Source organism: Pteropus medius, unplaced genomic scaffold (genome assembly GCF_902729225.1).
Source record: "Pteropus medius unplaced genomic scaffold, Ma_sr-lr_union100, whole genome shotgun sequence".
NCBI lineage: Eukaryota > Metazoa > Chordata > Mammalia > Chiroptera > Pteropodidae > Pteropus > Pteropus medius.
The window spans coordinates 456110-478616 of record NW_024353906.1 but is presented as its reverse complement, the minus strand read 5'-3'; the positions used below and the strand labels follow the sequence as shown (position 1 = coordinate 478616).

The 22507-nt window shown below is 47.9% G+C and overlaps 1 protein-coding gene across 2 annotated transcripts in view; it reads left to right on the top strand.

Annotated features, from left to right (window-relative positions):
• Positions 1 to 22507, top strand: part of OTOG (otogelin) — a 72575-nt gene that overhangs the window by 15596 nt on the left and 34472 nt on the right. For both annotated transcript variants that reach the window (XM_039851491.1, XM_039851492.1), the window contains 12 exons: positions 1386 to 1510; positions 2596 to 2808; positions 4221 to 4416; positions 5934 to 6008; positions 6271 to 6314; positions 7803 to 7956; positions 15501 to 15608; positions 17483 to 17621; positions 19358 to 19492; positions 19785 to 19931; positions 20224 to 20343; positions 22218 to 22334. In XM_039851491.1, coding sequence (XP_039707425.1) covers positions 1386 to 1510; positions 2596 to 2808; positions 4221 to 4416; positions 5934 to 6008; positions 6271 to 6314; positions 7803 to 7956; positions 15501 to 15608; positions 17483 to 17621; positions 19358 to 19492; positions 19785 to 19931; positions 20224 to 20343; positions 22218 to 22334 — 1573 coding nt within the window. The remainder of the gene's footprint in view (positions 1 to 1385; positions 1511 to 2595; positions 2809 to 4220; positions 4417 to 5933; positions 6009 to 6270; positions 6315 to 7802; positions 7957 to 15500; positions 15609 to 17482; positions 17622 to 19357; positions 19493 to 19784; positions 19932 to 20223; positions 20344 to 22217; positions 22335 to 22507) is intronic.

The window sequence follows — 22507 nt, the reverse complement described above, 5'->3', positions numbered from 1 at the left end:
AATGCTGTTTTATAGTGAAGTCTTAAAATTGGTGGACCTGAGGCCGTATTTTAGTGGGCTCATGGTTGTTTGCTTTAATTGACTGTGAATGACACCTTTAGATGAGTGTAAGGCCTCAGTGAGCCAACGATGCCAACACTGCTGCCTTCTATCCCAGCAGGCCAATCTAACACATCCACCTTTCATGCCTGATGCTCAAGGTTTGCACCCTGTGAGCCTCCCAATGTTCAGGAGGGGGCTGTTTCCCATGGACTGACTGAGAGTTGAGAGAAAGACTCTCTGGGAATGACAGAGTTTAGGAACTTGGGAGGGGACAGGAGTCAGACCTTCCAGAATTGAGAACAAAGGGTTGATCTTGAAGGCTGGAGGTCCTATTCAGTCCTTCAAGTTATATGCATTAGGCGATGCAGAAAGAAATTTCTTCAGTCAGAAATGAGAGTTCCAGTTTGTTCAGAAAGAAGAAGAACAAGAAAAAGCTGAGACCTTTTCAATGCACATACATTTAAAAATGTAGCATTCTTCTCTGTCTCTAGTGGGGCTCATGTTAAGGCAGCTGGCCAAAAGGGTGGGGGCAGACCTTGAGTCGTCATGTGGGCTGCTTGCCACCCTCCTGAATGTGAACTCTGTCACTCTGTGTGACCTGAGTGCTCCCCATGCCCTGGAGCAGTGATGGGGGTGTGGTGCGTGCCGGGCAGAGCCTTCCCCCTGTGGAAGCTGTGACATCTCTCCTTTCTACCGTCTACACCCAGTGTGGTGATCCTTGGAGACTGCTGATGCTTAGAAAGCACGCTTCTCTCCCTTCCTCTCTTTATGGCCACTGTGTGACAATCTTCTGCCCAGAGAGAAAGGGAGAGCAAAGGAGTTTTTAGGAACTGCTCATGGGGAAGGGAGGAGGAAGTCACCCAGTGAAGTTTGATTCATGGTGTTCCTCTTTCCTTCTTTCTGATATGAAGAGCTGGGGGTGAGTGGTGAAGGTGGGGCAATGTGTGGCCCCAAGCCCTTTTTGAGTCCCATTGGAGACTGTTAAATGTGGTGTGATGTATGTGTGCGTGTATGTGTGTGCACAGCCACAATTGTATGCATTTGAATGTGGCTATGTAGACCCCCTTGGCGGTTTGCATGTTTGGCATATATCTCTGCTCTACGCGTATATGTGTGTTGAAGGTGTGTGCAAGTAGTGTATATGGGTCTATAGTGTTAAATGTTTGGGTGGTACACATATGCCTCTGAGTGTGTGTGCTCACGCTTGGTCTGTGTGTGTGTGTGTGTGTGTGTGTGTGTGTGTGTGTGTAATATGAGCAGGTGGGTGCTTACCTGGGTGTATGCTGATGTTCACCTGGGTCCGCATAGGCAAGTGCATGAATGTGGCTATGTCATGGCTGCAGGTCCCCGGTGGGTGTGCCTGAGAGCACCCCGCAACTCTTCGGCAATTCTTGGAAAACGCTGTCTGCTTGCTCTTCACTGGCCCCTGGCTCCCCGCTGGACCCCTGTGACATGCACCTGCAAGCCGGTGAGGCGGAGGGGAGGGGGAGAATGGGAGCAGGATGGAGTGGGACGGGTTCGAGAGGGAGGTGATGGGAACTCTGGGCATCAGGGTGCTGGTCACATTGGGTAGGAGTGCAAAGAAAAGGAGCATCAGGGAGGGGACGGGAGCCCCCTTCCGGCTGAAGGTTAGGCAGACAGGAAGCTTCCTGTTCTACTGCTCTCAGGCACACACACATTTGCGCTGGCTCCGCAATCTCAGGGCGAAACCCCAAGTCCTCACAGTCTCCTCGCCTGGCCTGACGTCCTCTGCCCATCCCCCTCATCGCGCCTCCTCCACCTCTCACCCTCCACTCTGCTCCAGCCCCACTAGCCTCTTTGCCGTTCTTCCCACACAGCCAAGTCCGTTCTCCTCTAGGCCTTTGCACTCGCCGACCCCCGCCCGGGATGCTCTCCCCTCACTAAACACTTGTCTCACTTCCTCACCTCTTCCAAGTTTTCGCTCAAGCAGCATCTTTCCACTGAGGTCTTTCCGACCACTTGATTTAAAATTGCAGGCTCCCTTCCTGCCCCACCTTGCAATGCCTACCCTCCTTTCTCTCTTTCTCTTTGTCCTTAGAGTATTCATTCACCTTCAACTTTTCTATATAAATTGTTTAGTGACGGTCTCCACCGACCAGAACATAAGCTCCATGAGAGCAGAGATTTTTGTCTGTTCTGTTCACTCTTGTGTCTCCTTCCAGCCTATGGATTCATTCCCGACACAGGTGGAATTCATTGCATGAGTGCATTACACACGTGTATACACATGTACACACACTCCTTTACAATTATTTATACTCATACACATGGCCAGGCACATATTTACATCCAAACTCAGTAAACCATACCCACGCATTCCTAACCAGATATGCACTAGGGCGTGCATGCGTGCACACACACACACACACGCACATGCGTGCGCGCGCACACACACACACACACACACACACACTCCCACCCACATTGCCATTACACAGTCCCCTGAGCTGTGGTGAGGGAAGAAGGAGCTAGGCCTGGGGTCCCAGGCAAACCAGACCCCTGGCCCCTCACCCCTGTCCTTCCTGTCTCCAGCCTCCTATGCGGTGCAGTCCTGCAGTGTGCTTACAGGGGAGCTGTTTGCTCCCTGCTCCATCTACCTGAGCCCCGTGCCCTACTTCGAGCAGTGCCGCCGGGACACCTGCCGCTGCGGGCAGCCCTGCCTGTGTGCCGCACTGGCCCACTACGCCCACCTGTGCCGGCGCCACGGGCTCCCCGTTGACTTCCGTGCCCAGCTGCCAGCCTGTGGTGAGTGCCCCATGCTTTTGAGCCCATGTGAGGGTGGCTGGAGGAGCCTGAGCTCCAGACCTGAGTGTGCATCTGCCCCACCCCCAACCTCTCTACGGGGACGTCCCACATTCTCCTCCAGCCTAATACACCCCCCTCCCCAAACTGCTTCTCCTTCTGTGCTCTCCATCTCTGCCAAGGACCTCTGTCCCCCTGGTCACCCGGGCCTGACACCTGGGACGTATGACACATGACTGCTTCTGTCTTGCCCTCACCTCCAGCCCATCTCCAAGTCCTGCCAGTCCTGTCTACCCCAAATTCGCCCACTTCTCACCACTGCTGTTGCCACCACTCTAGTCAGAGCTAGAGTGAGCTTTCTAAAGACTGCTGGCTCTGCGGCCCTCGGGTGGACGTGTGTCTCAATGGGCACGAGTCGGCCCCCGCCCACCGCACCCCCACCCTGGGCCACACACCTCCCCCCACGTCTTAGTTGTCTCTGTGCCCCCAGCCCCAGCACAGGGCCCCACTCTCAGTAAGCTTTTAGAAAGTGTTTGTTGAGTAAATGACAAAGTCACGGTACCAGGAGTCAGGAGGGCTGAGTCCTATTCCAGCCCTGTAGGTAATCACTGTTAGTCCCTAGCAAGGCCCTGCCCGTCTCTGAGCCAAAGTTTCTCCAGAGGTGATTGGATAGAGCCAGTGGTTCTTAACCGTGGCTGCACATTAGACTCACCATGGGAACTTTTAAAAACGCACATAACTGGGCCTCCTCCAGTATCGATGAAAACAACATCTCTGGCAGTGGGGGCTGGGCATCAGCCTTTTCAAAAACTCCCCAGGTGGCTTTGATGAGCAGCCTGAATGAGAACAACTGAGCTTGACAGTCTCAGTGGATCCACTGGCTCTGACGGGGTATGGGAGACCCCAGGGGAGTGGGACAATGGCCTGATAAGGAGAGCGCAGTCTGGACAAAGAGCCAAGCGGCTGCTAGAGGAGGCCCAGTTGATCTTCACGGCCCACGTGTGTTGCAGCCATGGAAGTGAGTGGGGTAGAAGTGTGTGTATATTTACACACCCGAGTGACAGGATGGGTACAGGGCTGTCACGGGGTGGTGACCTCCACCCCTCCCTCCCTGTCGATATCACTACCTAAGAGAAATGCCCTGCAGAGAACAACAAACACCAATAGCAGGGTCCAGGCTGAACTTGGGGGGTGGGGCCCAGCCCTGCTGCCCTGCCATTCTGGTGTAGTGGGAAGCACTGGGACTCTGGAGTCAGACTGGATTCAAATCCCAACTCAGACCTCGACCTGCTGTGTGACCTTGAGCAAATGTCTTAACTTCTCTGGTTCTCAGTTCTCCTCATCAGGATGGTGACCCCACCCCACACAGTTGTGGGGATGACGAAAACAAAGCACAGTCCCGTTTCCCACTACAGCACTGTCCTGTGAGGCCACCAAGGAATATAGCCCCTGCGTGGCCCCATGTGGACAAACCTGCCAGGACCTGGCCGGCCCTGAGGCCTGTGGGGTTGATGGTGGTAGTGACCTCAGCGAGGATGATGAGTGTGTGGAGGGCTGTGCCTGCCCACCAGACACCTATCTGGACACCAAGGCTGACCTCTGTGTCCCCAGGTGAGCGGACTAACTTGACCTCTGTATCAAGTGGGACGGGGGCCAGGGGTCCCCAGGGCATCTGAGACTGGGACACCTGACTAGGCCTCTCATGAACCTACTGAATCTCACAGTCGTAGGGCAGACCTTGTGGGTAAGGTGAGTGGTTGGGTGGGTGGGCTCCCTTCTCTGGACCCCTCTCCCAGGCCTCTCTCCTCAGCCCTGGCTCTTCAGACCCCTCCAGCCCAGCCTCCTCCCAAAATAGAACATTTCTGGGCCCTGGGAATTTAGCAGCAAACGAAACAGAACCCTGCCCTCGTGGAGCTCACACTCTAGGTGGTAAGACAGATAATGAACAAGTAAACGACACTTTATGGGTCTGGTGGTAATAAAAATCCAAATAAAGCAGAGTGGGAATAGGAGTCCTCGGGCGGGGATGGTGGCTGTTAGGTCACAGGAGGTGAGCATGAAAGGAAGGCCTTTCTGGTGAGGAGATTTGGGGAAGTGAAGAAGGAGTGCTCCAGGCAGAGGGGATGGGGCCATGTGGCTGTGGACATGTTCTCAGTGTGGCTGGAAGGCATAGTGTGAGGAGAAGGTGGCAGGTAGTGACCTCGCAGGATCCTGGGGCTGACAGGCAAGGCCCTTGGTCCCCTCTAGGCTTGTTTCTCCATCTGGAAAATGGTATCATATTTGACGGAGTGTTGGGGGCTGGAGAGAGATCGCTTTTGGGAGTATATTGGAATCACTCAGAGGCCTTTTCGAACTGCAGAATCTTCCCTTGAGATCTAGAGGTACATCCCGCCACCAACCCTTGATGTTGAGTGTTACAGACCAGGGGAGCCTCTGTAGGTTATATGGGGGTGAGGGAGGCTGGAGAAGGAGGAGGTGATTGAGAAGCCCTGGGGTTGGATGAGTTCAGACTTCCCTTCCAGCCCTCAACAGCTCTGCTCCAAGGCCTGCGCCTGGCCGTAACTGGCAGGTGCCGTGGGAGGTGTGAGAGGAAACGCAGTGTTTGCCCTCAGATGACCTCCAGTGAGGACCCAAAAGATAGCATAAGGATTTTGCCTCACAAGATCCCTGTGAGGAACAGATGAGACGATGTATTTGGAGGGCCTAGCCTGGTGTTCAAAAGATTTAAGAACCGGTATGGCATAGGCACTGAGCAATCAAAACAGATGCTGGGTGCGAATGACCAGTACAAGAATATGCGCCTTTTCCCTGCCACAGCCTGGGACAAAGAAGTATGATCCTGTTCTTACAGTCCACATGAGGTTGGCTTTGGGAATGTAGAGACCAGTGGGCTGTCTTTGTCCAAGTTCGGTAAATGGCCCTTGAATCTGGGTCCCAGCCCTGACCTTTGTCCCTGGTGCCAGACTGGCTTCGCCACTCCCTGGAGATGCGTCACATGTCACAGTAGATGTCATTACTTCTCTCTGCATCTTTATGAACCTGGATGGCTGAAGAGTGGGTCCCTGTCCTTGGCATTCCTGCCCCAGCTCCTGAGTCCACTCACTTTTCTCCGATCCTGGGTTTTATAGGAACCAGTGCTCCTGTCATTTCCAAGGAGTGGACTATCCCCCGGGAGACAGTGACATTCCATCTCTGGGCCACTGGTGAGCTCTACATAGCAGTGTTATTGTCCTCTCTTTAAATGGAAGTTGCTGACTGAAGAAAGTGCTGCTGAACTTTCCATAACCCTCCTCTGCACACGGAGCCAGGGACAGGGAGTGGGGATATCTGTCTGACCCTGCAGGGACCTGAGTGCAGTGACTTGGGGTCTCGGGCTCCTCCACTAACGAGGGTTTCTGTGTCTGGGCTCTGCAGTGACTGGGTTGGCTGACCCCAGTCTCTCTCTCATTCTCATTCTCTCTCCAGCCACTGCAAAGATGGAGTCATGAGCTGTGATAGCAGAGCCCCAGGTAAGGGTGACTGGAAGGGAGGGGGTCTCTTCTGGCCCTCCCCTATGGTAGTGGGGTTATGGAGAGGAGAGTGGGGAGTTCAAAGACAGATCAGGATGGAGAGAGACCAGCCCAGACCTTGCCCTGCACTGAGGCTCCAGCTTGGAGGGCAGCATCCAGAAATCTTGTCCCAGTCTGAGACCTACCATAGTGAGTGTCCTCCTACTCCTTGAAAAGGAAAGACTGAGACTCTGTCTCCCCCAAGGGCAGTCAGCTGTGTGTCTGGGCAGTTCCCTAACCTCTCCTAGGTCCTGAATTTCCTCGGTCTGAGCTGTCACGTGTCTCCTGAGGCTGACGCTGCCTAGCAGAGTGCTGGACATGGGGGTCACAGAGATGGGGAGGACAGCCTGGGCCTTTGAGACTCTCCCAGGCAATAGAGATGGGGGATGGGCTGGCATGGTGGTAGATCAGCCTGTGAGGCCAGGGAGCTGAAGCCTCCAGGGAGGGCCTCCTGGGCGAGGAGGCTGCTAAGGATGGGAATTGGAGGGAATTGGAGGATAATCATATGGCAGGGGGCAAAGAGCAGAGACTCCAGAATCAGGAAGCCCTGGGTTCAGATCCCGCCCGGGACTCATTAGTTGTGCAGTTCTGGGTAGTTCACGTCTCTCCTCGGAGCCTTCATTAACTCTTTTGCACATAATCTAGATTCCCATGTTTGATGTATATTCTTGAAAGTGTTTTCCTTTTATTGCTCCTGGCTTCGGATTTCTGCCTCTTTGGGATTTTCATTTCATCTCCTGTGGCTATTCCTTTCTCTTTGCTCCATCCCAGACTGTGCATAAAATTTAGCTCCCTTTGTTGATTTCCCTAAAAAAAGATCACTCACACAGGTATGAGTGTATATATGGCCAACTTGACTGAAGGCTCAAGGAGAGAGAGTACATTTAGTTACAGAAATATAGGTAATAGGAAATTGACTTCCTGTTAAAAGTTCTCCGGCCACCCTGCCATACTATATGGCTACTCAATTTTTGGCCCCTCCCCTGGTCCCTCTGAGTCACTTCCTCTCACTTACTTTTGTCATGCCTTTTACAAGCTGAAGTGGGTTCTCTCCATTATATGGGAAGATGGGAGTTAAGAATGCCTCACAGAGCTGCGGCAGGATTAACTAAGATGATGCATGCCAAGTACCTGGAACAGTACCTGGTGGGGAAGACATATTCAGTAATTGGTACTGGTAACTGTGGTGGTTGCCCTGCTGTGTTACAGCACACATCCCTTCATCTTCCTGTGATGCGCATCTGGGAACCCACGATCTGGGACATCTCAAGAATAGCCAGGCTATGAGAAAGTATCAGAGCCCCATATTTCCCTGCATCTTCCAGATGCTGGGTCCCTAGGTCTCCCTGGCCACCCCTGACACCCAGAAGCCCACCCCCAGGCCCAGGTGTTCCAAGCATCCTGCTGAGTGTATAGGCTCTCTCCAGTACCCACCCACTTATCTTCCAGCTGCTGCCTGCCCAGCCGGCCAGGTCTTTGTGAACTGCAGTGACCTGCACGCCAACCCTGAGCTGAGCAGAGAGAGGACATGTGAGCAGCAGCTGCTGAACCTGAGTGTGCCAGCCCGTGGCCCCTGCCTCTCAGGCTGTGCCTGTCCCCAAGGGTATGTATCCGAGTTGCCATGGTCTCCTACTTCTGAGGGTTGGCACCACCAGAGACCTTTTGGGGCAGGGGAAAACCTCACACTGCCTTGCAGACAGGCACTAGCTCTGGGCTGGCCAGTGAGGAGTCTGGGAGAAGGCAAGAGGGTGGACAGCAACCTGAAATGGATTCCTTGTATCCCTCCTTATTACCAGCATGTAACCTTGGATAAAGAAGGGGCCTGGTCTGTCTGAGGCTCAGGTTTTCATCTGTATAATGGGAATAATAACAATACCTAGCACCTCAACAAATTGTTGTGAGGATTAAACGAGGTACCAAAGTGGAAGCACTGAGGGGTGTCTGGCAGGCTCTAGAGCAGTGGTCCCCAATCTTTTTGGCACCAGGGATGGGTACTTCTGTGAGAATCTAATGCCTGATGATCTGAGGTGGAGCTGAGAAGGTGATACTAGATCGAGCCTAGTTTGCTTGCCTGCCACTCACCTCCTGCTGTGTTGCCGGTTCCTACAAGACCATAGACCGGTACCAGCCTACGGCCCAGGGGTTGGGGACCCCTGCTCTAGCGATCCAGTGAGTTGAACGCCATGAAATAGGAAACCTGTGTTTCAGTGCTCAACCTCTTTCCCTCAAATGTCTGACCAGAGCCCTCGGGTGGCAAACTGGTACCCTTATAATACTCAAACAAAAAAGCTCTACCCAATGTCCCTCTTGGGTGCCATTAAAGCTGTGAGACCCACATGAGCTATGTTTTGTGGGTTGCCTCGTGGGTGCTCTGTCCACTGCAGTGGCTGCAGAGGCCCAGCGCCCAGCTCTGCCAGTTCTCATTTCTAATGCTGATCTTGCTTCAGGTCTGGGCTGAGAAGAGAGTCGGGCACCTCATCCTATGACGTGGCAACGCAGGGCTGTGTCCTTTAGCCCGTGCAGAGATCAGTGGCCAGCTGGGGGTCCTGGCCCAGACCAGGCAGCCGAAGGAAGTGAGGGGATGGGGAGTCGGGCCTTCTAGGGTAGGAAGGGGAGGGGCTAGTCAGTTTGGAACTTTACTGTTTATAAAGCACCTTGATATTATTCCCTTCAATCTCAGAGCATCCGTGGAAGAAAGGAGGGAAATATTGTTTTTTCCCATTTTGCAGGTCAAGAAACTGAGGCCAGGGGTAAGATAAAGAGAAATGGTATGGCCTAGGAGCCATGCTTCAAACCCAGCTCTGCTTGCTCCGAACCCTGCCCATTGATCAGAGCATGCTGGCTTTGTGAGGCCCAAGGACTGGTCCCCTACACAGAGGGCACAGTGTGGGTCGTGAGCCTGCTCCTTCCCAGGCAAGGGCATCCACAAGAAAGCCTCATGAGGCCTCAAGAACCTGCACAGGATCCTAAGCTCAATTACCGCCTGCTGCCACTTAGGCCTCAGAGGAGCTTGTAAAGAGTGTCTGTCACTGAAGGCCTTTTGCAGCACTGTCCTGGTGTACACGAGTCTGCCGCTTGGCCTAAGGCCTCGGGGGTCAGAAACTGAGGGTCATTCACTGTAAAGAAAGCGTGGTGGCGAGACCACAGAGGCAAGGTGGACTGAAACAGGAGAGCTGGGCTGGGTTCCACCAGTGACTCACCGTGCGACCTCTCTGAGCAAGTGCTTATCCGTAAAATGAGGGCTGATGGATCCCTCCCTGAGGGGACTGGGGAATGGAGGATTCAGTGAGATCCCTTTCATGAAGGTGCTTTGGGGTCTCTAAGGCTATACTCCTCCAAATGCTAACATGCACCCGAGCCTCCACCTGAGACTCTGCATTTCTGACAGGCTCCCATTTGGTGCTGGTGCTGCTGGTCCAGGGACCATACTTTGAATAGCAGGGCTCTAAAACACTCTCCAGCATTAGGGGTTAATTTAACTCAAAAGCTCCCAAAAGCAGAGTGGAGTTCCCTTTTCAATCCCCAGGCTCCAAAGGGTAGGATAGGATGTGAAGATTTCCAATAGGCTGGGTGACCTTTGACAAGTTACATGGCCCCTTGGGCATCAGTTTTCTTGTCTGTAAGGCCCTGCGGGCTGTTTGCAGGACTGGCCTGAGCAGGGCAGTACCTGGATCCCCCTGCTCTGCTCCAGGCCTTGCAAAGTTCAATCCAGGTCCTGGTGCTGTGCCAAGAACATCCACAGTCCAGAAAGCTTAATGTTTGTCACAGCTATGTGACATCGGATGAGCCGCTCAGTTTTTCTGAGCCTCGGTTTGCTCATCTGTGAATTGAGGGTGGTGACACCCACCGTGAAGGGTCCCCCTGCTCCTCTCCACAGTGTTTCTAAGAATCTCAGGGTGTTGTGTATTGCTGCAAAGGACTCTGGGCAACTGCGGGGTCCTGTGGGCCACAGATTTCTTTGTATCTGAATGCTGAGCCAAGAGCCCTGGGGCCACTAGGCAGTCTAACACAGTGATTATGAGCACAGACTCGAGCCAGGCTTGAATACTGATTTCACCACTTATTGGATGAGTTAGTTAACTTCTCTGAGCCTCAGTTTCCTCATCTGTATACTGGCACAGAGCAAGCACTCTATGTGAGCAGACAGCATTGTCTTCTCTCATTTGGATCCCATGCATTTGCAAATGTCCTCTGAGAGGATCATGGGATGAAATGGTCCCTCAAAAAGTAAGGAAAGTATGCTCCACAGATTGAGGGTACTCTGAGAACAAAGGCCAGAGCTCCAAATCTTTGTATACTCCTCTCCTCTGTGGTGAACACACAGCAGGTGCTCAGGGATGCAGGCAGGTCTGCAGAGGGCAAGAAGGGAGTGATGGAAGGTGGGTGGCAGGGGAGACCTCTAAGAAAGCAGCGAGAGACAGGGCCTGGGCCTGAAGGTGGAAGGCAGTGAGCCAGCCCACTGCCGGTGTCTGATGCAATTATTGGGAAAGGAAGGACAAGAAACCAATATTATTGTGTATCTACTAGGTGTTAGGCAGTGTGCCCAGGTCTATAATTAAATTCTCATAATAACCTTGAGAGGAAGATATCATTATTTCCGTTTTACACATAAAGAAACAGAGGCTTAGAAAGGTGAAGCGGCTTCAGGAAAAACATAGGGTATTAATCACATGCTCTTTCTTTTTTTCTTCTTCTTCCTCCCACAATCACAGTGAAACGTTGGCAATGGAATAAAGTATAAATCTCCAGGGACAAAGAGAACAATAGTGAGATGACAGTAGCACAAGATGGGTCAACAGTTTTTAAAGAAGAAATGAGGTTAGATGTGTAGAAACTGACCTTGCAGAGTAGAGGTTGACGGCTGATGCTTGCAGACCCAGAAGAACAACCTATATCATGTTGACAACTTTGGGAGCAGCAGGCTCCAGGCATCTCAGAAGTTCGGGGTGGTGGGAGGGAGACAGGAGGATGAATCGCAAGTCTGTGTAAGGAGCAGTGAACACCCTCCCTCCTCATGCCCTAGCCCCGTCCAGCCAGAGAAATGTGGTGAGAGTTTCTAGAGAAACCAAATCAGACACTTAGGGGCACTAGGAGGAAAATATTGAGGTGCAGAGTGAAAACTGAGAGATTAAGTGAAAGCCTACTGGGACTCCAGCCATCTTATCCAGCGTGGTTCCCAGATTGGTGGCATCTAAGGTTTTGCCTCCCAGGCCAGAGATTTAAAAAAAGAAAAGAAAAAAAGAGTTCTTTTGAAAATTGATTGTGCCAAGAGAAAAAAAACTAGAGAAACTGATATTTTGGGGGTTCCCAAGCAAAATAGTAGGTGTCCTTAAATATGAAGCTTCCAACTTGCTTTTGGAGTTTTTTTTCCCTTTGAATATTTTTTAAAAGAGCCATAATTTATATCCAGTGAAATGCAGAGTCTAAGTATACTGTTTGCTAAGCTTTGACAAATTTATACTCTCTTGTAACCCACACCCCTCTCAAGATATAGAACATGTCTGTCACCTCAAAAAATTCCCTCACGCCCTATGCCTTTCCCCAGGTGGTTCCTCCCCCCACCCTCCGACCCCCGCCCCGCCTCCAGCACAGTTCTTCATGTTAGCATAGATGGCCTCTGCCTGTTCAAGCTGGCTTCTTTCCCTTAGCTATGTTTTTGAGATTGATCCACATTGTTGCATTTTCCAGTGGTTTGTTTCTTTTTATTGCTCAGTAGTATCCCATTGTATGAATATACAGTAATTCCTTTATTCATTCAAATGTTGATGGCTATTTAGGTTGTTTCCAGTTTGGGGCTATTTTGAATAAGGCCACTGTGTCTTTCTCTTGGAGGAACATGTCAGCGTGGAATTGGATCTTAGGGTAGATTTATGTTTAACTGTATAAGAAACTGCCAAACTACCTTCCAAAGCGTTTGTAAGATTTTACACTCTCACTGCATGAGAATTTTGGCTGCAACACAGCCTCACTAACACTTGATGTTTTCAGTCTTCTTCATTTTTGTTATTTTAGTGAGAACATAGTCATATCATTATGGTTTTAATTTGTATTTCCTTAATGACTAATGATCAGTACTTTTTCATGCGCTTTTTGTATATCTTCCTTTGTGACGTCCATTCGTCTTTTGCCTATTTTTTATTTGTTTGTTTTTATTGAGTTGTAGTTCTTTATATATTCTGAATGCAAGTCCTTTGTCAGATATATGTATTACAAATATTTTCCTCCAGTCTGTGGTTTGCCTGTTTATTTACTTAATATGTCTTAATATGTCTAAGGACTTCTGATAAGCAGAAGTTTTAAATTTTCATGATGTCTAATTCATCATTTTTTCCTTTATGATTAGTGCTTTGTCCCATCTTAGGAAATTTTTGCCAACTGTAAGGTTGCAAAGACATGCTTTTATGCTTTCCTCTGGGAGCTTTACAATTTTAACTTTTACACTGGAGTCTGAAATCTATCTAAAATTACTGTATTTTGTATGTGTTGTAAAATGGAGTTGTTTTATTTTATTTTATTTTTCTAACATATCCAGTGGTTCTAGCCCCATTAAAAAAAAAAAAAAGACTTCTTTTCCCTATTGAATTGTTTTGACACCTTTGTGAAAAATCAATTGACTATAAATGTATGTCTATTTTAGGACTCTCTATTTGATTCCATTGATCTATTTGTCTATCTTTAGGCCAATGTCACACTGTCTTGATTTCTGAAGTTTTATAGTAAGTCTTGAAATCATAAAGTGATAGTGCTCCAACTTTGTTCTTTATCAAAGTTTCTTGGCATTTCTAGGTCTTTGCATTTCCGTGTAAGTTTAGAATCCGCTTGTCAATTTATACAAAAAGCCCCTGGGACTGTGGTTGGGATTATGTTGAATTTATAGATGAATTTGGGGAGAACTGACATCTTCGCCCTAGTGAGTCTTCCAATGCATAAATATGGTATTATCACTCCATTTCATTGGGTCTTCTTGAATTTCTTTCGGCCATGTTTCACAGTTTTCACATAGAGGTTTTTGCACATTTGTTACTGAATTTATTCATAAGTATTTGATGTTTTGGTTTGGTTTTTTTGGTCCATTACATCTAAGTCGTCAAACTTATTGGCTTAACATTGTACAAATATTCCCCTATTTTTCTTGTAATCTGTAGAATCTGCAGTGCTGTGTCCTCTTTGTTCCTGATATTGGTAATTTGAATCATTTCTTTTCTTTTCTTTCTTTCTTTTTTTTTATTATCTAGTCTAGCCAGGTTGTCAATTTTACTGTTTCATTGATTTTCTCTGTTGTTTTTCTGTTTTCTATTTCACCGATTTCTGCTCTTATCTTTATTATTTCCTTCTTAATACTTACTTTGGATTTAATTTGGTCTTCTGTTCTAGTTCAGATATTTTATTGTAATCGTTTCTTATTTTCTAATATAAACGTTTAAAGCTAAAAATTTCCCTGTAAGCATTCCTTTCGCTGCACTCTACAAATATTGATGCAAAGTGTTTTCATTATTTTAGTTGTAATATTTTTTAATTTCCTCCGTGATTTTGTCTTTGATCTATGGTTTATTTAGAAATGTTACTAAATTTTGGAATATTTGGAGGTTTTCAGTGAGCATTCCATTGTTTGGTTTCAATTTGCTCTTTCATTGTATCAGAGAATATAATTTTTGTATGATTTCTAGGTTTCAAACTTACTAAAGTTATTTTAGGAAGGTGTCAGAATTATAGTTTTCTCTGATGAATTTCCATATGTATGCATGTATAAAATAATGTGTGAATTTGCTATAATATTGATGAGAATTCTTTTAATTGTTAATTAGTAGTATATCATTAGAGTTGTTCAAATTTTTCTACATCTTGGATGATTTTTTTTTTTTTTGCCTATTTGTTTTATCATCAATGGAGTGAAGTATTCAAATCTTCAACTATAATTGTGCTTTTGTCTTTCTCCTTTTAGTTTTGTGAGTTTTTGCTTCTGTTTTTGAAGCTCTATGACATGGTACATACCCACTGATAAACTGACTCTTTTATTATCATGAAATATTCCTCCTTATTGCTGTTAACGCTACTTGTCTTGAAGTTTTCTTTGTCTGATGTTAATATAGCTACTTCATCTTTTTTACTACTGTTGTTTGCATGCTATTTTTTCCTGTCATTTTACTTTTAACTTATCCGTGCCTTCGTATTTCAGTTATGTCTTTTGTAAGCAAAATATAATTGGGTCTTGCTTTTTTAGCTGATGTTACAGTTTCTCCCTTTTAATTGGATGGTTTATGCATTAGTATTTAATGTAATTTGATTGGATTTAATACTACCATCTTGTTATTATCTGTTTGTCCTATCATTCTTTGTTGGGTTTTTTTTCCTTTTCTACCTTCTTTTGGGTTTAGCATTTTTTAGTATTCTATTTTATCTCTTTTATTACTTTTTAACTATATATCTTGAGTTTGTTTTTTTTTTTTGCAGTTTTTAAGAGATTACAATATGTATCTTTCCTTTATCACAATCTACCATGAATTAATATTTGACCTCTTCATGTAGAATACTTACAACAGTGTACTTTCATTTACTTCCTTCTTATCTTTTATACTATTATTGTCATACATTTTACTTCTACATATGTTATAAACTCCACAATTCACTGACATTAATCTTGCTCTCAGTGCTCAGTTACATCTTAAAATAATTAAGAAATAATTTTTTTATATTTATCAACTCTTCATTCCTTCATGTGGAGCTGGGTTTGTATCTTCCTGAAAAACTTCCTTTAACATTTCTTTTAGTGCAGATCTACTGGTTGTTCCATGAGCCATATGAGTAAGAGGGTCAATGCCCACATCCGTGGTCTGTTTATTAGTACACAGCTAGTGCCTAAGGGACAACTGTCATCTTGCCTGGTCAGGGAGGATGTGGCTGTTGTAGCTGAGCCTTGCTTCCTGGTGGATGGCAGAGACTTTTAAGTTGGGTCAAGTCTCTGTCTGGTATTTCCAGTTACTAAAGTACCTCTGAACCCCATTAATCAGTATGGTAAAGGGTACATGGTCAACCTCTTTTAGGGTAAATGCTGCACCCACCAGGTATCCACGTGGATGCAGGGACCTCCACAGATGGCAGATATGAGAAGGGTGCTCTACTGACCACCTGCTTGCTGTGTGCTTACAGCCTACTCAGACATGGGGATGCATGTTTCCTGCCAGAGGAGTGCCCGTGCACTTGGAAGGGGAAGGAGTATTTCCCTGGGGACCAAGTCATGTCTCCCTGCCACACCTGGTAAGTGAGGGCTCCATACAGGCTCTGCTTTTGTTGGGGAAGGGGCGGAGGATGGATATGGGATGCATCGTGAACACAGTCTAGCATTCTTCCTTCCCCCATGTGCATATTCATGTTATATATTTGTGTGCTATGTAGGGGTTTGCATACATATGCAAGTATATGCATAAAAATAATTTGGGGGGATTTTTTGTGAGTATTTACATGAATGTGAATTTGTTCAGACGTGTATCGGAATGTGTATATATGCATACTTGTAACCATGATAGTGTGTTTGCATATTTATGTGACTGTGCAAATGTGGGCACAAATCCAAAATGCACAGATGGCATGAACGTATACGCACGCACATGTATATGAATAGGTGGGCATTTATAAACATGAATATGTTAGGGAATACATACAATTATAAATTTGTATAGCTATATAGGTGTGTTTATATATAGTTGTGAGCATATGTATCTATTTAGTATGTGGGAACATGTATGTGTAAAGAGTGTGAATGTGTATGCATTGGGTATACAATTTGCATTTGCATGTGCTCAAACATATATGTGTAAATGTGCATTTGTGTTTTCCTATGAATATGTACATGCCTAAATATGTAAGTGAGTGAGTGTATATGTGAATATATTTGCATGAGATATGTACATAAATAATGTAAGTATACATATGTGGGTGTATATCCACATGGATTGGATTCTATGGAAACAAACAGAAGACCAGTTCTGTAGGGCCTGCACTGGGCCAAGCAACAGAAGATAGGAAATGGGTGGAGACTTAACCTTCTAAACAGCTCCCCAGGCTTCCACTGCTGCTGGGCCTAACTCACATTAACTTGCCTTTCAAAAGCTTAGCTCCTAGAGGTGTCTACGGGGACTCATTTTTAAGCAACTTATTTTCTTAATCTCTACCTGTCCTCTGCTGAGAGTCTTCCCAGCCTTGTAAATCATTTCAGTGTTGAGATTCCCCTAATTACCCCTCCAAAGGCCTTACAACTACCCCTACAATCAATGAGGCCTCTCAACCCATGTCTCCCAGGCTAGGCAGCTCCTACTGTGGCCACCTCTGCAGATGCCCTCAGAGGTTCCTGGCACAGAGAGCATCTCTGAAGGGCACATGGAGCTCCCTGATATTCCTCTCATGCTCTTGCTCCCCTGCAGAGGGCCCGGCATGGGTTTTCCGGGGCTCTGAGCATCCCAGTGCTCCTCCAGCTTTAGATGTGTCTGCAGGACCAAGGCAGCCCTGCCACTGCCCCAGGCAAAGAATCGTCCCAGCTCTGGTTCCTGCAACTCTTTGGACAATGACCAAAACTCATTAGCTTAGAATAATGGGGCTAAGATGGGGAGGAGAAGGAAACAGGATCAGGATGTCTCAGCTTATTCCAGTGGAGCCCCCCACCCAGTGGAACCCATGTCCTGTCCTGGTCCCACATCACATTCCGGTGACAGTCCAAAGGGATCGGGCTGGGCACAAGATCCTGTGTAAAGAAGCTTTAGGTCAGGCTGGGTGTATCGGCTCCTGGTCTGATATTTCAGAGATAAGTGTGTGCTGTAGGAGCCCTTGCCAGCCACTCAGCTCTCCTAAACTCTGTCTCTTGTAGGCCGAGGAAGGTTTCCTAGACTTAGAGGTTCCTCTCACCTTAATGAGTATGTGCACATGTGTGTGTGCACAGCCACGTGTGCTCCAATGGCTGACTTCTGCATAAAACAGGGACCCACAATCTCACCCTCCAGCTTCCGCAGAGGCTGATGTTTGTTGACCCTCTGCCCAGGGGCACACAGTGAGGGCTCAGTAGACAGTGTCTTTGTCAAGGATAATCAGAGTGGGGGTGGGGCTCTGCCCCGCACGTGGGCCTGGGTGCTGTGTTTCAGCATGTGCCGGCGAGGCTCGTTCCAGTGTGCTCTCCACCCCTGTGCCTCTACCTGCACGGCCTACGGCGACCGGCATTACCGCACCTTTGATGGGCTCCCATTTGACTTCGTGGGCGCATGCAAAGTGCACTTGGTCAAGGTGAGCTCCTGACTGTGAGGTAGGATAAGGGCCTATCTCATTATATAATAGTAACTGACCCAGAGCAGCTGAGGCTGAGGACCTGTTAGGCTAGCATGGTGATGCTCTGGACTCCAGTCTGAAGCATAATTTGGTGGATGGGGGATCTAAGCCCTGAATATGGCTATCTAGAGGTGGGAAGAAGTGCTGAGGAGCAACTTAGGGGCTGGACAGAGCTCACTAGTCATAAAATACCCCACTGCCTGTCCACTCACTGTTATAACCTTGTCCCTTTGAGTCCCCATGTTTTTTCTGTCTGTGGCAAGAGCTAATGCTTTTTGAGCTTTTATTATATGCCTGGTGGACTACTGAGCCATTTTTGTGGATTATTTTACTTAATTCTCACAGCAACCCTAGGAGATAGAGTTTATTGACCCCATGTGATAGAAGTAGCAACTTGGACTTAGCGAAGTTGGTTATCTTGCCCAAGGTCACACAGCTAGGCAGTCGCAGAGCTTGGGTCAAATCTGAACCAAGAACTCTAACTGGAGAGTTGGTGTGTTTAAGGAGTCACATGTTAAAGCCTGCAGCTCACCAGGAGGAAGAGGAATGGTGATGTGGGAGGCACAGTTGGGGCAGGATCCCCTCCAGGAGAAAAGGGTACCAATGGGGCAAGTGGAAAAGTGCCAGAGAAATATCCAGGGAACCTTGGTTTTGCTAAGGGCCTATCTCATTATATAATAGTAACAACAACAACAACCACAACAACGACAGACCTTTAATGGAATGAGTCCTATCTTTGGGGGAGGCATTGTACTGGGCTCTTTTACATAATTTTAATAATTCCGCAAGACAAAAATTATTGACCCAATTTTATTTTATTTTTTAAATTTCAAAGATAATGCATGCTCTTCACTAACATTTAAAACAACATAGAAGCATATATTAAAAACAAATATTCCCCTTCACATCTCTTCTACTCCCATTCCCTGTTTTTAAGTCAGGTATAAATCCTGCAAGATCATTTTCCATGAGACAGGCGGGCAGGCACACAGACAGACACAGACACACTGCCACACACACACACACCACACACACACACACACACACACACACACACACACACACACACACTTTGTTTAGTTTTTATGGCGAGGTTTCTGCAATTTGCTTTTTTCACTTAATATTATACCTTGGACATTATCTTACATAGTCAGTACATACTTGTTTCTTTCTTCTTTTTGTAGAATTCTACAGAAAGGATGTGCTCAGTTTTGATTATTCCCCCATTGATGGACATATAGATTGTTGCAAATATTCAAATGCTCAGTGAATACTTTTGTGGATGTATCTCTAGACTCTTAGAAGTGGAATTGTTATAAAAAGTTATGTACGTGTAATACATTGTTCACTGCCTACAAATTGCCCTCCAAAAGGCTTATACTACTATTATCATCATATGTAAGACAATGCCCCTTCCCCCACACCCCTGTCAACACCATTCATCCCTATTATACATTCATTCATTCATTCATTCATTCATTCATCAGATATGCTTTGGAGAGTCACTACATGCTAAACACTGTACTAGGTACCCAAAAAAGAAACTGAGCTTCAGAGAACTAAAGTTGCCCAGAGTCACATAGGAAATAAGTAGAAGTAGATTGAAAACTAGAATCTGTGTCCCTCTACCTCTGTGCCTCTCAGCAGGATCTCTTGTCTCCTGGTTTTACTAAACTGACTTGTGTTTTCCTTAGAGCACATCGAATTTCAGCTTCTCTGTGATTGTAGAAAACGTAAACTGCTACAGTTCTGGCATCATCTGCAGGAAATTTATTTCCATCAATGTTGGGAACTCATTCATCATCTTTGATGACGACTCAGGAAATCCTGTAAGGCCCGGTACAGGTGAAGTTGTATAGATAATTTGCAGGTTAATGGGGGCTGGGGGCAAAAGGAGTGTGGACTGGTTTCTTTACCATAGCAATTTCTCTTGGAGCCATTGAGTCAGCAGCCTGGATTAAATTCTTTGGCCAGGGTCAGGAACACAGAAGTCAATGTCAGTGTATGAGAGAGGTAGACGAGTTGGTGAGGTCCTGGGGCTGCCAACCCCCAGCCAGGCCCAGCCGATCCAGGTGTTGGGGAACACTTGGACCTCAGGAATGAGCATCTCTGTCCCCCTAGAGTCCTGAGAGCTTCCTGGATGAAAAGCAGGAGGTCCACACATGGCAAGCAGGGTTTTTCACGCTAGTGCATTTCCCATGGGAGCACATCACCCTTTTATGGGACCAGAGGACCACAGTGCACATCCAGGCTGGGCCGCAGTGGCAGGTAATCCTCAAGGGACCCTCTGCTCCTGCCGGGGGTTGAGCCAACCCAATGGGTGTCTTTGGGTGAGCTGTACCCTCACCGAGGAGCCAGGAGCATCATACCTTTCGTCCTGTCCTCCCCCACCCCACTTTGTGTCCCTTCTCCTCCAACCCTTCTCCTATTTCTCTTCACACTGTGACTCCAGGAGTTGCTTCTGGGTTCATGACAGACTCATGTGCTCATGGCAACCCCTCTGCCCATGGTTCACCCCTTGAGAGCCTGCAGCTGATCGTGGTGTCCCCTCTTCTTTTAGGGCCAGCTGGGAGGACTCTGTGGGAACTTTGATTTAAAAACCATCAATGAGATGAGGACCCCGGAGAACTTAGAGTTAACTAACCCGCAGGAGTTTGGCAGCAGTTGGGCTGCCGTCGAGGTAAAGCCTCCCTCAACTGGCTCACTCCCTCACCCACACGGGCCCTGGCGGGCACTGAGAGAACCGGGCCCAGGTCAGGGAAGAGGGACATTGGTATGAAGCTGCTCCTGCAACTGCAACTGCTCTCTCAGCCTCCGAGCCGGCATCTCCAGCCCTAGACTGTCCTATGACCCAAGGATGCACACCATTCCCTCTCACAAACCAGGCTGCACACCTGCCCTGGACCAGGCTCTGCGGGGAGGGCAGGGACTGGGAAGGAGACAAAATCTCTGTCCTAGGAGAGGTGGCCACCTAGCAGGAAGGCGAGGTTTATTGAAGCATGACCATCTTACCCATTTCTGTGCCCCCAGTGCCCCTAGTGCCTGGCACTAGGTCTAGCACTGAGGAGAGACCATGTGGGTTGAGACAATCAGAGAAGGCTTTCTGGAGGAGGTGGGACTAGTGAGATACTTAAAAGATAGGCCATATTTGGAAGGCTGAAAGTATCAGAGAGAAAACCTCTGAGAGGGAGGACAACATGGACAGAGGCAGAAATGAGTCAGGGCGTCCCAAAGATCTGAGAGATGTCTGACTGAATCTTCTAAGCTGTGAGCACTGAACTGAGAGCAGAAGACCTCGGTTCTTATCTTGGATCATCCGTTGACTTATTGGGTGACCCTGAGTAAGTCACATCTTCTCTGGTCCTCTGTGAAGTGAAGGGGCTGTGCCAGGAGATAGATGGTGAATAGATTTCATCTCATGGGACAACTCTGATCAGTCAGAAGCTGCTGCCTGGGAAGCTGTGTTAAGTAATATCCAAGACTTGTTTCAGACTCAGCTGGAAGGAGAACTGTGATTGGTTAGTTAGGTCTGCTACGGGGGCAGCAGCAGAGAGTGTTGACATGAGTGTTACATATTTGCCTTTCCTGGACTGAGGGATCGGAGGTCCCTAATTCTCTGTTGGGGAGTAGACGGAGATGAGCCTATGTAGACCGGGATCGAGGGAGCTTTTCAGTTATGGCCAGGAGCTCGATTTAATCCTGAGGTGGGACAAGGCTGTTCTCAGGGCCTCAGAAAAGTGTACCCACACTTATTCTAGAGAAGCTGAGTGGGTCACTAACCTTTATTGCTCCCCTCCTTTAACACCCCTCCACTGCTGTTTCTCTCACTAGCTAATCCCCTCGGGCATACCCTGGGAGACTCCAGTGAAAATGTAGGCCTGAGGGAGGAGGTTCGGCAGACGTCAGGGAGATCTGCATTAGTTCTCTGTAGCTGTGTAGCAACGTTATCACAGACTCAGCAGCCCTCAACCACCCACATGTATCACCTATCTCACAGTTTCTGTGGGTCAGGAGTCAGGGTACAGCTTGACTTGGTCCTCTGCTTAGGGTACCACAGGCTATAGTCAAACTGTCAGCTAGGGCTGGGCTTTCATTTGAAGAGTCAGTGGGGAAGGATCTGCTTCCCCACCCAGTGATTTGGTCATTGGCAGTGTTCAGTTCCTTGTAACTGTAGAGCTGAAGACTTCTGGTTTTTTTCTGACTGTTGGCCAGAGGTGACCCTCACCTCCTAGAGACCACCCACCATTCCTGCCATGTGAGTTTCTCCAACATGTCTGCTTACTTCTTCACAGCCAGCAAGGGAGAGACTCCAGCAAGATGGGCTCTGCAAATTATATAACGCAACCATGTACATCCATCACCTTTGCCATCTTCTTGTTGGTCTAAAGCAAGTCTTAGCTAGGTCCCTCTCCCACACTCAAGGGGAAGGGATTATACAAGGACATAAACACCAGGAGGTAGAGATCAGGGGGCTGCTCTAAGAGTCTGTTCACCATATCGGGCAATGACCATTTGGCAGGTAGAGAGGTTGACAGTCCTGCCTTTGCCCCTCAGTGCCCAGACAGCCTCGATCCCCAGGACACGTGTGTGCTGAATCCTCTCCGAGAACCATTTGCCAAAAAGGAGTGCAGCATCCTGCTCAGTGAGGTGTTTGAGACCTGCCATCCTGTGGTGAGTGGACCCCAGCCTCAGGCACTCCTGAGCAACCCCGCCCCAGGATCCCTTCTGCTCTCAGACCGCCCCCTCCATCATGCCTGGAAGAGACACCCCAGGTCTAGAGGGGAGATTCATCTCTGCCATTCCCCTGCCTCCAGCATGCTCAGGCGAGTCTGTTCTGTTCCCCC